Here is a 15,524-nt window from a genome sequence, read left to right as displayed (position 1 = left end):
GAGGTCTCTTTTAATTTCTTGAAATCCTTTGTACACTCTTAACTTTCAGGTCTAATAACTTTTGAAAGGATAATGCTACTGCTCTGAAACTTGGGATTAATCATGGGCAGAATGTGTTTATAGAATATGCTCAATTTCAGCTTCATCTGATAATCCCTTCATTGTTGTTGCTCCAGTTGTTGACATCCTGTGTTTTGTCCCCGTCATCGCACAGCTAGTGCGGCTTGGTGAAAGATTATGCACTTGAATACACCCAGAGTACTTCAGAGCCTCTTTTCTCAGTTCACACTTTTCCAAAGTGTGTGCTTTCTTTCCAGTATTTGGGTAGGTTAGGGGAGTCGATTTGAATTGAGTTATACATCATTTTAAAGGGATCATATAGATTTGGTTGAGACTTAACTTCAGGTTTTTATCATTTTTTTTTGTGAGATGGTGAGAAACCTCTTATGAAATATGAAAGAGCATGTAATTCCATGAGGAATTCAATGTTTATTTCATGAAAATTGGTTTTAAAATGGCTGAGATATCCAAAACAGAGCGATCTTAATAAAGTGTGGGACCCAACTTGTATTACGATTGTTTGGTTTTACTTTGTTTTTGGATGTTTGAGCTATTCCAAACCCGATTTTCGTCAAATAAACTTTGAAATCCTCTTAAAATGGTATGCTCTGTAATATTTCATAAGTGTTTTCTTGGTATCTCATGAAAAAGCTAAAGCCCAATTTTCATCTCCACCAATAGTGTCCAATTCCTTTAAAGCTAAGAGTCTGCTCTTTCAAAATCTGTCCTTAACTAAAATCCATGTCTGGCAACTTTTTGTTGGTTTTGTGATGCAGGGTCACATATTAACAAACTAGCTCTACGAATGCCTCCACACATTAGAAATCACAGTGACTGTAATGTTTTCCTTGCGTATTCTTTGGCATGATATGCATTGCGACTGACCATTGCACACAGATGCTGTTCCAGCGCTCGGTTGCTGGCTCTTGCTGGCTTTTGCTGACTTGGTGGGCAGGCGGGCCAGGGCGCCGGGCGCGCAAGATGGGTGATTGCTGCAGTGTTGATCGGTCTTGTGTGACAGTGATCATATTCGAAAGAAGTGTGCACTCATTCTCGACACCTTTGTTTCCTTGCAATGGTTTTCACTCCATCCTTACCATCTTTTGGGTATTTTACAGTTTACCGGCAGTTGTTCAAAGTGCTCTGTAAAGAGAGAATTTAATTTTTACCAGCCCGATGCAAATCGGGCTCGTTTGAAAGTTTGACTGTAGTTTAGGCTAGTACCTGTACAATACGTGCCATTGAGACTGCTGTAGGTGTTTACGTGCAGCAGTTATGTGAGCGATGGATGTCTATTGTGAATTATATGCAAGGAAAGACCTGAACTAGATGGAAGAAATATAAGTACATGTAAATGTTAGAGAAAGTTAGCAGTTAACAGACGTTCATTTGTGACAAGACCTTTAGACTAGGAAAGCCTGACAGCCATCTTTCTTCTGTAAATTGCCTTATGACTGAGTCTACATAGATGGTATCTACTTACAGCTGATTTTTATCAACTGTAAAGTTATGATTGATTTGGAGAAGTTATAGCTGATTATGGAGGAAGTTATAACTGATTGCAGTTATGGGTCTCTTGGTAAATCAGACTTTAGTTGATTGGGAAGTTATCATAGAGTTATGGACTTATGATTGCTTTTGGAAAGTTATCATGGATTTCCTGGACTTATAATCGCTTATAAGTGTTGATAAAATGGGACCCACTACTAGGAAGACTGGAGTGTACTGTCATATCAGGTGTAGGTATGTATTAACCCGTTGAGGACCAGTTCCGAGTTTACTCGGGCAAGTGTCTATGGGAAATGCATGTTGTAGCAAAATCAAACTGTCCTCAATGGGTTAAGACAGAGACTACATGTACAAGTGTACATTGTACCAAGACTGAACAAGAGTTGTTTAGTCGTGTGTTTGTGGATGTGCCTTGTATAATACACATACCCTTGATTTGTAGAGTCAGTTAAAGCAGCAAAAGATTCTTTTGTCATAAGTCAGAAATGTTCTCTTTTCCCTCGGACAGATGTAACATATACATCTAGAAACACCTTGGCACTATGAAAATAAGAGGCCCAGTGATATGTGCTGACACACCAGAGCAGATGATTTGATTTAATTTTATGGAAACCATGCTTTGTTTCTGTCTCCCCACCCCCAGTTTCTGCACTGATATATCTAAAGGTGATTTGTAAAACCCAGGTATATTTTTGCAAGGGTGTACAGAAATTATGACAGAAATAATGGTACAGTTGTATTTTTACTCAGAACATCTTAAAAACATTTCCTGTATCTACATCATATGCACAGTATGTACAATGATGACTCATAGAAGTGCTATGTATATGTACGAGTGTACATGTACTGTGAATGCTTGGCATTAGTAGCACTAGAGGTGACCCTTGTCCAATGCAAACACAATGCAAATATCTATGGCAATGCAGATGTGTGAATTGCTAAAGAAATATTGCAATTGGCGAAGTAAAATTTAATGTATTTTTTTTCACCCCCCCCCACTAGCGAGCAGGGTCCGCTGGAACAAAAAATGTACCCCTCCCAGAGTGAGACCCTATCCCGCTTGGTTGCTTAACTCCCTCTACAAATGTCCACTATTTCCAATTTTGAACCCCCCCCCCCCCATAAAAATCCTAGTTACGGGCCTGTGCCCCAAAGGATTTCAACTCTATGTCATGACCCAGGGAGCTTACTTCTCCTGTCAGAGTATGGCGTTTAGATCCCTTGGAGCAACAGTCCTCTAAAAAAAACAAACAAACATAATTTAATGAGAAGCAGATGACAATCCTACATGTTGTATTAAACACTAGGGATACTGTAAACCAAAAGTTTCATGTTCTTTCCATTGCATTTCAGTATAAGGAAATGAGTCATGAGGCATTCAGTTGCCATGGCAAGTAATGGATCACTGTCCATGTAACAAAGTGTGTCATCCTGCTGACAACACTGATTACTGGCCGAGCTTAGAGCGCATCCTTTTGCTCATTTGGATCTTGAGTCATAAGTCAGCTAGGAGTAGGTACTTGTGTACGTGTGTATGGACTCTGAAATTAAAAAAAAAAAAAAAATCATAGAGCAAAGGACATTTGTGCCAAGTGATATTGATAAAGAAAGTACATTGTAAGTGATATCATTCTAGTCTGTGCTTTAATAACAGAAGTTTTAGAATATGTGACAGTATGCCTTATTAGTCTGGGTGCCAAAGCGACTTTTTGGGTCTAACCTTGTTTTACCGTCCACCCAATGTTTTTTGATGGTTTTACCCTATTTCGGGGGTGCTTAATCCGAATCTGGATGATGCAACTCTTGCATCCTTGAGGGTTTTGAGATATTCAAGATGGCCGCCAAAATGGCCGCCCGAACTGGAAATTCCCACACATTTCCTTCTAAATGGTGAGATATTGAAAACAGTTGACGGTCTTACCCTATTTCGAGGGTGCTGAATCCGAATCTGGATGATGCAACTCTTGCATCCTTGAGGGTTTTGAGATATTCAAGATGGCCGCCAAAATGGCCGCCCGAACTGGAAATTCCCACGCATTTCCTTCTAAATGGTGAGATATTGAAAACAATTGTCGGTCTTTCCCTATTTCGAGGGTGCTGAATCCGAATCTGGATGATGCAACTCTTGCATCCTTGAGGGTTTTGAGATATTCAAGATGGCCGCCAAAATGGCCGCCCGAACTGGAAATTCCCACGCATTTCCTTCTAAATGGTGAGATATTGAAAACAATTGTCGGTCTTTCCCTATTTCGAGGGTGCTGAATCCGAATCTGGATGATGCAACTCTTGCATCCTTGAGGGTTTTGAGATATTCAAGATGGCCGCCAAAATGGCCGCCAAAACCGAAAATTCCCACGTATTTCCTTCTAAATGGTGTGAAATTGAAAATAATTGATATTTCTATCCTATTTGGAAGGTGCTGAATCCGAATATGGATGATGCAACTCATGCATCCATGAAGTTTTTGAGATATTCAAGATGGCCGCCAAAATGGCCGCACCAATAAAAAAACAAGAAATTCCCATGTATTTCCTTCTAAATGGTGAGAAATTGAAAATAATTGATGGTTTTACCCTATTTCGAGGGTGCTGAATACGAAACTGGATGATGCAACTCTTGCATCCATGAAGTTTTCGAGATATTCAAGATGGCCGCCAAAATGGCCGCCAAGTAAAAACGGGAATTCCCACGTATTTCCTTCTAAATGGTGAGATATGGAAAACAATTGATGGTTTTGCCCTATTTCGAGGGTGCTGAATCCGAATCTGGATGATGCAGCTCTTGCATCCATGAAGTTTTCGAGATATTCAAGATGGCCGCCAAAATGGCCGCCAATTAAAATGGAATTTCCCACGTATTTCCTTCTAAATGGTGAGATATGGAAAACAATTGATGGTTTTTGCCCTATTTCGAGGGTGCTGAATCCGAATCTGGATGATGCAACTCTTGCATCCTTGAGGGTTTTGAGATATTCAAGATGGCCGCCAAAATGGCCGCCAAAACCGAAAATTCCCACGTATTTCCTTCTAAATGGTGTGAAAATTGAAAATAATTGATATTTCTATCCTATTTTGAAGGTGCTGAATCCGAATATGGATGATGCAACTCATGCATCCATGAAGTTTTTGAGATATTCAAGATGGCCGCCAAAATGGCCGCGCCAATTAAAACCGGAAATTCCCATGTATTTCCTTCTAAATGGTGAGATATGGAAAACAATTGATGGTTTTGCCCTATTTCGAGGGTGCTGAATCCGAATCTGGATGATGCAATTCTTGCATCCATGAAGTTTTCGAGATATTCAAGATGGCCGCCAAAATGGCCGCCAATTAAAACCGAAATTTCCCAGGTATTTCCTTCTAAATGGTGAGATGTGGAAAACAATTGATGGTTTTACCCTATTTCGAGGGTGCTGAATCCGAATCTGGATGATGCAACTCTTGCTTCCTTGAGGATTTTGAGATATTCAATATGGCCGCCAAAATGGCCGCCAAAGCCGAAAATTCCCTCGTATTTCCTTCTAAATGGTGAGATATGGAAAACAATTGATGGTTTTACCCTATTTCGAGGGTGCTGAATCCGAAACTGGATGAGGCAACTCTCGCATCCATGAAGTTTTTGAGATATTCAAGATGGCCGCCAAAATGGCTGCCAATCTCAAAATCTTCAACAATGCAGGAGTTGCATCATCCAGATTCTCATTCAGGGCAAAACCATCAATTGTTTTCAATTTCTCACCATTTAGAAGGAAATACGAGGGAATGTTCGGTTTTGGCGGCCATTTTGGCGGCCATATTGAATATCTCAAAATCCTCAAGGAAGCAAGAGTTGCATCATTCAGATTCGGGTTCAGCACCCTCGAAATAGGGTAAAACCATCAATTGTTTTCCATATCTCACCATTTAGAAGGAAATACGTGGGAAATTCCGGTTTTAATTGGCGGCCATTTTGGCGGCCATCTTGAATATCTCGAAAACTTCATGGATGCAAGAGTTGCATCATCCAGATTCGGATTCAGCACCCTCGAAATAGGGCAAAACTATCAATTGTTTTCCATATCTCACCATTTAGAAGGAAATACGTGGGAATTTCCGGTTTTAATTGGCAGCCATTTTGGCGGCCATCTTGAATATCTCAAAAACTTCATGGATGCGAGAGTTGCATCATCCATTTTCGGATTCAGCACCCTCGAAATAGGGTAAAACCATCAATCGTTTTCCATATCTCACCATTTAGAAGGAAATACGAGGGAATTTTCGGCTTTGGCGGCCATTTTGGCGGCCATATTGAATATCTCAAAATCCTCAAGGAAGCAAGAGTTGCATCATCCAGATTCGGATTCAGCACCCTCGAAATAGGGTAAAACCATCAATTGTTTTCCATATATCACCATTTAGAAGGAAATACGTGGGAATTCCTGTTTTTAATTGGCGGCCATTTTGGCAGCCATCTTGAATATCTCAAAAACTTCATGGATGCAAGAGTTGCATCATCCAGTTTCGGATTCAGCACCCTCGAAATAGGGTAAAACCATCAATTGTTTTCCATATCTCACCATTTAGAAGGAAATACGAGGGAATTTTCGGTTTTGAAGGCCATTTTGGCGGCCATATTGAATATCTCAAAATCCTCAAGGAAGCAAGAGTTGCATCATCCAGATTCGGATTCAGCACCCTCGAAATAGGGTAAAACCATCAATTGTTTTCCACATCTCACCATTTAGAAGGAAATACGTGGGAATTCCCGTTTTTACTTGGCGGCCATTTTGGCGGCCATCTTGAATATCTCGAAAACTTCATGGATGCAAGAGTTGCATCATCCAGATTCGGATTCAGCACCCTCGAAATAGGGCAAAACCATCAATTGTTTTCCATATCTCACCATTTAGAAGGAAATACGTGGGAATTTCCGGTTTTAATTGGCGGCCATTTTGGCGGCCATCTTGAATATCTCAAAAACTTCATGGATGCAAGAGTTGCATCATCCAGTTTCGGATTCAGCACCCTCGAAATAGGGCAAAACCATCAATTGTTTTCAATTTCTCACCATTTAGAAGGAAATACATGGGAATTTCCGGTTTTAATTGGCGCAGCCATTTTGGCGGCCATCTTGAATTTCTCAAAAACTTAATGGATGCATGAGTTGCATCATCCATATTCGGATTCAGCACCTTCCAAATAGGATAGAAATATCAATTATTTTCAATTTCACACCATTTAGAAGGAAATACGTGGGAATTTTCGGTTTTGGCGGCCATTTTGGCGGCCATCTTGAATATCTCAAAACCCTCAAGGATGCAAGAGTTGCATCATCCAGATTCGGATTCAGCACCCTCGAAATAGGGTTAAACCATGAATTGTTTTTCAATATCTCACCATTTAGAAGGAAATACGTGGGAATTTCCAGTTCGGGCGACCCATTTTGGCGGCCATCTTGAATATCTCAAAATCCTCAAGGATGCAAGAGTTGCATCATCCAGATTCGGATTCAGCACCCCCGAAATAGGGGAAAACCATAAAAAAACATTGGGTGAACGGTAAAACAAGGTTCAGCCTCTGGCACCCAGACTATATTGTCGAGCCTACCGGAGGTGCGGGGAGACTAAGGGATCGCTTGCGGCGTCTGTCCGTCCGTCATCCGTCTGTAATGTTACAAATACTTCAATAACTCTCTACCGAGGACTTTGATTTCAATCAAATTTGGAGGGAAGAGTGGTTATACAGTTGAACCTCTCGTATCCGGACAAGTCGGGACCGGGGCTCATCCGGATAAGGGATTTGGCCGGATACGGGAGACTCAATGCTTTATACATGTACATATACATATACATGTACTGATGTAGCCCATTGTAGTACCACATGTAGTATTAAGTAGTAGTAATGTGTATACTGCAACCTTTTCATTGTTACACTCAGTAACAGACCCCAAAATAGAGGTGTATGTTAATGTTGGAAGTAATATGTAATTCATGTGTGTTTGTGTAGGAGTTCTCAAGGAGTTGGGAATCCCCCTTTCCTCCCGTAATTATAAAAAAAAAAAAAAAAAAAATCACGGCGAGATTGCGTTCGTATAATAGAGAGATCCGGATAAAGGGAGGCCGGATAAGAGAGGTTCAACTGTACAAAGTTACACATTTTACCAAACATGAAGGGTCACCTCAAGGTCAGAGGCAGGGGTCAATGCACTTTAGGGCATAATGTTAATTTTTTACGACGCGTTTCTATTATTGCTCATAACTTAATGTATATGTCCGTTTGTAACTAAACTTGGATTAGAGATGTCCCTTGGGGAGTTGAAGGTCATCACAAGGTCAAAGGTCACAGACAGGGGTCAACAAACTTTTAGGGCCCAATGTTAAGTTTTTATGGCGCATTTTGATTATGGCTCAAAACTTTTGATCCATATGTCTGTTTGTGACCAAACTTGGATGGTAGATGTCCCTTGGGGATTTCAAGGTCATCACAAGGTCAGAAGTCACAGACAAGGGTCAACGAACCTTTAGGGCCCAATGTTAAGTTTTTACGGCACGTTTCGATTATGGCTCTTAACTTTCGATCCCTATGTCCGTTTGTGACCAAACTTGGATGGTAGATGTCCCTTGGGGAGTTGAAGGTCATCACAAGGTCAAAGGTTACAGACAGGGGTCAATGAAATTTTAGGGCCCAATGTTAAGTCTTTACGGCATGTTTCGATTATGGCTCATAACTGTTGATCCCTATGTCAGTTTGTGACCAAACTTGGATGGTAGATGTCCCTTGGGGAGTTGAAGGTCACCACAAGGTCATAGGCAGGGTCAATGAACATCCAGGATTTAGGAAAACATTAATTTCTTCTACACGAATGGGTGAGACACATTTTGGCACTTGCTTTGTTTTTGTAGTAAAGGCTGCATGGAGATGAGTCAGAACATGGCTCCACTGGTCATCATGTACTTGTACCTCTTGGTGCCTTTTGAATTCGAGTGCGTGTGTGCGTGTCTGTGTGTGTATGTGTGTGTGTGTGTGTTTTCAGTAGTGCCTGCATGGACTAATCAGTTCCCTGACCTTGAGAAACTTTACAAGTTATTTGAAAACCCAAATTTTGTACCTTTCAGTAGGTAGCAACCACAAAAGGTGATCGCTTTCAATGCTTTATTTTAGCATGGCATGTCATCACTTTCAGGAGAAGAGAGAAAGTTCCTCACCTTCAAAGTAAAACCATTTGTTTTGTATGAGTCAAGCTCATCAAAAATTGTCTTAATTTTTGAAGGGATGTTACCAGGTCCTTTTGATCCGGTTGTGGACAGACTATTACAGTGTATTAAATATGAAAAGTATAAACACATTTGACAGGACATGCTCACTTTCCATTTATTTATAGTCTACAGGAAGTGACACTGGATTTTAACAGTCCCAGCAAAAATAAAGGAAAGTGAGCAATTTCTCCAAATGTATGACAAGAAGCATTCACTTCCACAGTACAGTGAGTCATGATGGAAAGCTGTAATGAAACTGAAGAGATTAGAGAATTGTTCCAGCTTTGGCTTGGGCTTACTCCTGATGTGGCTGTAGTGCTGCATCACACATGTCTAGCAGAATTTTGTAGTGAGCTCCATCATTTTTTATGGAAGTTCAGTAGACTAACATTCTTTCAGTCAGTCAGTCATTCCTAAGCTTGATAGGTGATATAATAATGCAGTTGTCATAGTTTTCTCTTAGATGATAATGTGAGACCATAAGCCACCATTCATTCGTAGCTGCGACTTTAATAGTAAATCATAAACTTTTCCATCAATGTATTTTGTTACTAATGTACTAGAGAACTAAGCATCCACAGCATTGTTTTCTGGTGTCTATTGTTATGCCACTGCCCCAAAGAGTGCCAGAGGCATTATGTTTTTATGTTTTCTGTCTGTCTATTCATTCTTCTTTGACGTCTGTCCAACATTGATAAAAGAAAGAGCCTCTTATCAGATTTTTTTTTTTTTTTTTTTTTAAACCTGGCCCAGGTATGGTACATGAAATGCAGATACCCTTGATGCACGCGTAGATTTGTTTTTTTAAGCCCTCAACAGGTCACAACTTTAGCTGACAATGTTATTTTTTGGTTTGAAATTTATCTAGGAATGTCAAGTGGTAATGTAGGTTATAAGGAAGGGTAGAAATGACAGGAGAATCATTTCCTTAAAATGATAGTGGTGTAAGGTTAAAGGTGAATGTTAAAGGTCACTGTAATATATATATCTATATATATATATATAATTATATAGTCATTTCTACAGCTAGGAATGTTGATTACACAATTTGATAGATCATAGGGTAGAAATACATTGACAATTGTTACCATGAACATGACAGTGGTGATATGGCAAATGCACTGTCTGTGTACTACATGGTTATAAATGTCATTTGAGCCATTACTTTGAGTTAGAAATATCTATCATGATATCATGTGATAAGAAGGATAGAAACAAATCAGGGAGACAACTGACAGTGGTGATGGGTAGAAGTTCAAGGTCAGAGATCAATGGAATCAGCTGGCACATTATTTTGTGGCCATAAATTGTACAACGTAATAGCCATAGCTTCAGTCATAACAATACTTTGTCCATTAGGTACAATGTGCAGCATGTGTAAACTTTTTATATCTTTATCTTCTTCTCAAAAATCCCTGGATGGATTGTCACTAAACTTAGCATGTAGCATCCCTATGGTGATGGGATCCCAATTTGTTTAAATAGGCACCATCCTCCCCTGGGGGCCTGAACTTCCCAAATTAAGGAATTTTGAAAATCTTCTCTAAAAACAGAAGTGTTAGAGGCAAGTTAAGTGTACGTAAATTGGTGACTGTAATTTCAAGTTTGTTCTTGGAAAGATCGGGGGGGGGGGGGGACCATATTAGGGCCCAATTTTCAAATTTTCATTTCCTCCTAAAACATGCACGATCATATTTGGCAGGTAGCATCCTTGTGATGGGATTTCAATTCATGGAAGTGTGCACCAGAGTAGGAATTGAAAAAAAAAAAATCCAATTCTTCTCTAGATAACAACAAATGATACTGCTGAGTTAATGTTATGAGTAAGCAGATTTGTGACTTGAGTGTCAATTATGTTCATGGCAGATTTTGGAGCTTCCAAAGGTTCATGAAGGGGACAAAATTAGTTTAAATTTTTGCATTTTAATCCTTTTATAGAAAAGTCATGGTCAAATTTTCCCAAAGTGGCTGGTATTTTTGTGTATTGTATACTGTGGTATGAATGGACACCATGCTAGGTTTGGGGTTTTAGGTTTTTTTTTTTTTTTTTTTTTTTTTTTTTGGGGGGGGGGGGGTGGGGCAAAATCCACCCCTCCACATTTGATGCAATAATTCTGCAATGTAAGAAGACCTTATCATGAGGCTTCTTGACTTTATTCTTTCAATCCTTGCGCAACTTTGGAGACCAAATTTGCAACGTCAGTGCTTACCATTATGAAGCCACACCCTTTGTCGAGCCCACCGGAGGTGCGGGGAGACTAAGGGATCGCCTGCGGCGTCTGTCCGCCGTCCGTCCGTCCGTTGTCTGTCTGTAACGCTACAAAAACTTCAATAACTCTTTACTCTGGGCTTCAATTGCAATCAAACTTCGAGGGAAGAGGGGTCATACAAAGTTTCACATTTTATCATATATGAAGGTCACCTCAAGGTCAAAGCTCACAGGCAGAGGTCAATGAACTTTAGGGCCCAATGTTAAGTTTTTATGGTGCGTTTCTATTATGGGTCATAACTTTTGATCCATAACTCCATTTGTGACCAAACTTGGATGGTAGATGTCTCTTGGGGAGTGAATGGTCACCACAAGGTCATTGGCCACAAGCATGGGTCAACAAACTTTTAGAGCTCAATGTTAAGTTTTTATGGCGCCTTTCTGTTATGGGTCATAACTTTTGATCCATAGGTCCGTTTGTGACTAAACTTGGATGGTAGATGTCCCTTGGGGAGTGGATGATCACCACAAGGTCAAAGGTCACAAGCAGGGGTCAACAAACTTTTAGAGCCCAATGTTAAGTTTATGGTGCGTTTCTATCATGGGTCATAACTTTTGATCCATAACTCCATTTGTGACTAAACTTGGATGGTAGATGTCCCTTGGGGAGTGGATGGTCACCACAAGGTCAATGGTCACAAGCATGGGTCAACAAACTTTTAGAGCCCATTGTTAAGTTTTTATGGCGCGTTTCTATTATGGGTCATAACTTTTGATCCATAGGTCCGTTTGTGACCAAACTTGGATGGTAGATGTCCCTTGGGGAGTGGATGGTCACCACAAGGTCAAAGGCCACAGGCAGGGGTCAACAAATTTTAAGGGCCCAATGTTAAGTTTTTATGGCACGTTTCTTTTTTGCCATAAATTTTTACCCTTTTTTATCTCTTTTTATCTGTTATATCTCTTTTTTTTTTATCTGTTATATCCCATTCGCGTACAATTTCTTGTATGCAAATGGGCGAGACACATTATCGCACTTGCCTTGTTATAAAGGCATGTCACCACAAATCATGTACAATTTTTGAATTAGTATTTAACAGGCTGACTTAAGATGTTGGGCTTAATTTCTATAATTAAGCAATTAAAATTAGAAATGATGATTCAAAAAAATGTGAAGATACCATCTTGTAGGTTATGACTTGGGTGTCATGCATGCCAAATTTTGTTGCGATCATGCTGCTGATGGGGTGGGGCTGTTGATTTTGCCCCGCCCCCATGAAAAAGACATATTTTTCAACATTTTGTATCAAAACACTTATAACGAAGCAGGAGTTGCTACATCCATAGGGCTTAGAGGTACCAATATTCAATCAGACACTACCTGTGTCCTGTATTTGATCCCAGATGTATAGCCAATTAAAGCGTGTTTACATTTCCTGCATCTCCTTTCTGTCCATTAGTTTACAAGTATTTAAGCTGTAGTGTGTAGATACTGTACAAGAAAGGGTTGATTTGGCATCCTGTGTATATTGTAATTGTATTATCATGCACTGTCTGTACTAACAGTGCAGTATGTGGTCAGTACTTGACAGTTGTATTGGCTTGTATTTGTAATTGACCTGAATGATTTGGAGTTAAAAGCCATTACTGGAATCCAAAATGTGTACATGCATATTCCGGTTTAATTTAAGATTTTCAACCAACAGCTGTGTTCTCAAGTTGTGCAGGTCATTAATTAAATTGATTTTTATTGCTCCTTTGTCAGGTTGCGAGAATGAAGTTGTGTGTAATGTTTTGTGCGATGTGTGCAAGTGTACATACACATCTGGAAATAGCTCGCATATCTGGTACTGCTGAGCCACAGAGAAAAAGTGGCAAAGGAAGGAAAGTTCTGGAGCTGATAACATGCTTTCCAGAGTACCTCAAAGCTTAACTAAAGATGTTTGGAACATTTCATACATAATTGATAGTAGTACAAATCATGAAGACATGTTGAAGCTGCTATAAATGATCATTTCATAGACGTCACTGGTTTTAAGACAAGTGAAAATCATGTTCAGCACAGTATTGGCTGACAGAACTTGATTGCAGATTCCGAAATTCCAATTCCAAAATTTATTCCCGGCAACATTCAAATAAATTCTACATAAGTGAACTGAGTACCAAATACCCCAATACCTCAAAAGTGATTGACAGCAAGGTGACACAATGTCATGTGTTTAACAACTATTTTATCACACATGGTGCAACATTGAATTAGTTTAGTCAAGATAAGGGAAATCCAGTGAATATTAGCAAAAAGGGAATGGGTGCATGTCTTGCATAAATTTTTTTTTTCGTTTGTTTGTTTGTTTTTTTGTTGCAACGTTTGACAGTGCAATGATTTTTTATATCATGTGCCAGATCATAAATTTTGTTTATGTGTTTTTGTCTGTCTTTCAGGTCTACAAACAATGCACAGAATGCATCGTCTGGGATGGGAACCATATTGAGTCTAATGGGATGACCAAAGGTTCATCAGTCAAGAATGGTGTATGTAGCCCCAAACAAGTTGAGCTTGCCCCATCAACATCAGATGTGGATGAAGGCACTAGTTTCATCAGGGAGCCATTCAGGATGACGTCCAACATAACTCAGGACAAACTCTCCCATACAGGACATGTCCAGAGCTTTGGGGATGCAAGTGATGATAGTGCCCTTCGAAGAAGCCAGCAACAAGGGTCTAAGAGCAATCACAAGCATGTGTTCATCCCTGACAAGAATGTTCAAAGAGCCAACATAGATTGTGATGAGATTTTAAGTCAGAAGATAGATAGTTCATCACCGCTAGAATGCAGAAAGTTGTCAAGTTCAGATGAGAGTAGCATTGATTCAGGGAGCAGATTGAGATACTCTCGTCGTGTACTTGGCACCAAGGAGAAGGCTGTTCCTCCAAATGCCATGAAAGAGAAGTTGTCAAGCTCAGATGATGGTTGTGGATCCAGCAGCAAGGTTGCTCACCGTATTCGAAATCAGAGTGATAGTTCTGAGGAAAGTGAAGATTCTCTGTCACGAGGAGAGAAGTCTAAATTGCCACAGCTGAGACGCCCAATATCAAGGATGCAACGACCAAGACAGATGCAAAGACCCAAGACAGGTCAATATCAGGGGCGCAAACCTGATGGACAGGTAATTCCGGCTAAAACAAGAATGCAGAAACCAACACACGTCAAAGGAAATAACAGACCCCAAGAAACGACTCACCAGAGAGATCAGCAGAATACACTGGAGTGGCAGCAGTTGCAACTTCAACAACAGCAGGACAAACTGAATAAACAGCACCAGGCTGCAAGAAAGCAACAGCAGGAAACTCAACAGAAATTACTTACACAGCAGCAAAAGCTACAGAAAGAACAGCAAGACATGGTTTCTGTCAACTTGCAAAAGCAGCAAGAGATACTTGTTGAGCAGCAGCACCAGCAACTCAAAATGCAGCAGTTACGTCAACAGTGTCATCAGCTGAAGCAGCAAAGAAGCACCGATTCTTCTCCATTACAGTCATCACAACCCAAAGGTGTAATAATGAAGCGCTCCAGTAATCAAGAGCTTACATCGGCACAACACAAATCACCTGTCAAAGAGAGAACAACACAGGAAATGAGACATTCAAGCCCTGATTTAGTGGAAGGAATAAACTTTCTTTCTACACATACAGCAAAGGTACAGCATTCAGAAAAGCAGAATGGATGTGATAATCAGATGATGCCACCAAGGTCTCGTCTCCCTGGGCCATCTTGCATTTCAAAATTGCCAGCCAGGTCAAATGGAAACACTGTCTCAAAGGAAGAAGGTGTTATTCCTACTCATGTCAAGAATATGGCTAATGGCATACCTTTGCCCAAATCAAAATTACAAAGTCCTAAATTTCCTAGGCGAGCCAGTTCATCTGTTGGCATGGCAAAATTACACATGCAGTCACCCGAGCAAGTTGGTGCTTCCTGTAGTAATGGGAACCAGAAGAATCCAGCAAATCACCTCCAGAGTAACCAGAATAACAGCCAGTCCACACATCAGACAACAGTCAGCACCACCAGAATGACGACCACAATCACTACAGTGTCACACCCACAGTCTCAATCTGTTTCTGATTCGCCCTCCCCTATAAAGTCAAGCAAAAGACCTACAAGCAGGCTGGTGCAGCCTAAAAGTAAGATACAGAGTAAAATCCCCAAAGGATCAGGTATACCTGTCAGAGGAAAGGATGGACCTTGAAAATACCATGACTGGTCAGCATTCAGAGTATCTTCTGTACTCGGCAAACATACTTTCACAAACAAAATCTTCATTCAAAGCATTAGAATGTACAATTGCACAGTAATACATTTAGTTAATGGAAATAGCTGTGTCCGTATTGTCCAATGAAATAAAATATTTAGTGCCCCTCTTAAATTTAAGTGTACCAGAAGTAGCAAAAAACCAATGATGACATGTGGAAGGATCGATATAAGAGTGAAACTTGCTTGTTGTGTGGCT

At 40.2% G+C, this 15,524-nt stretch overlaps 1 protein-coding gene across 1 annotated transcript in view; it reads left to right on the top strand.

The window, feature by feature from the left end:
- LOC140228366 (uncharacterized) overlaps positions 1 to 15,316 on the top strand; it is a 114,511-nt gene extending 99,195 nt beyond the window's left edge. Inside the window, exon 6 of the mRNA XM_072308591.1 lies at positions 13,455 to 15,316. Coding sequence (XP_072164692.1) covers positions 13,455 to 15,263 — 1,809 coding nt within the window. The 3' untranslated portion in view covers positions 15,264 to 15,316. The remainder of the gene's footprint in view (positions 1 to 13,454) is intronic.
- Positions 15,317 to 15,524: the final 208 nt, after the last annotated feature.

This window comes from Diadema setosum, chromosome 5 (assembly GCF_964275005.1).
Source record: "Diadema setosum chromosome 5, eeDiaSeto1, whole genome shotgun sequence".
In the NCBI taxonomy this organism is placed as follows: domain Eukaryota; kingdom Metazoa; phylum Echinodermata; class Echinoidea; order Diadematoida; family Diadematidae; genus Diadema; species Diadema setosum.
This window is presented reverse-complemented; position numbering and strand designations above follow the sequence as displayed.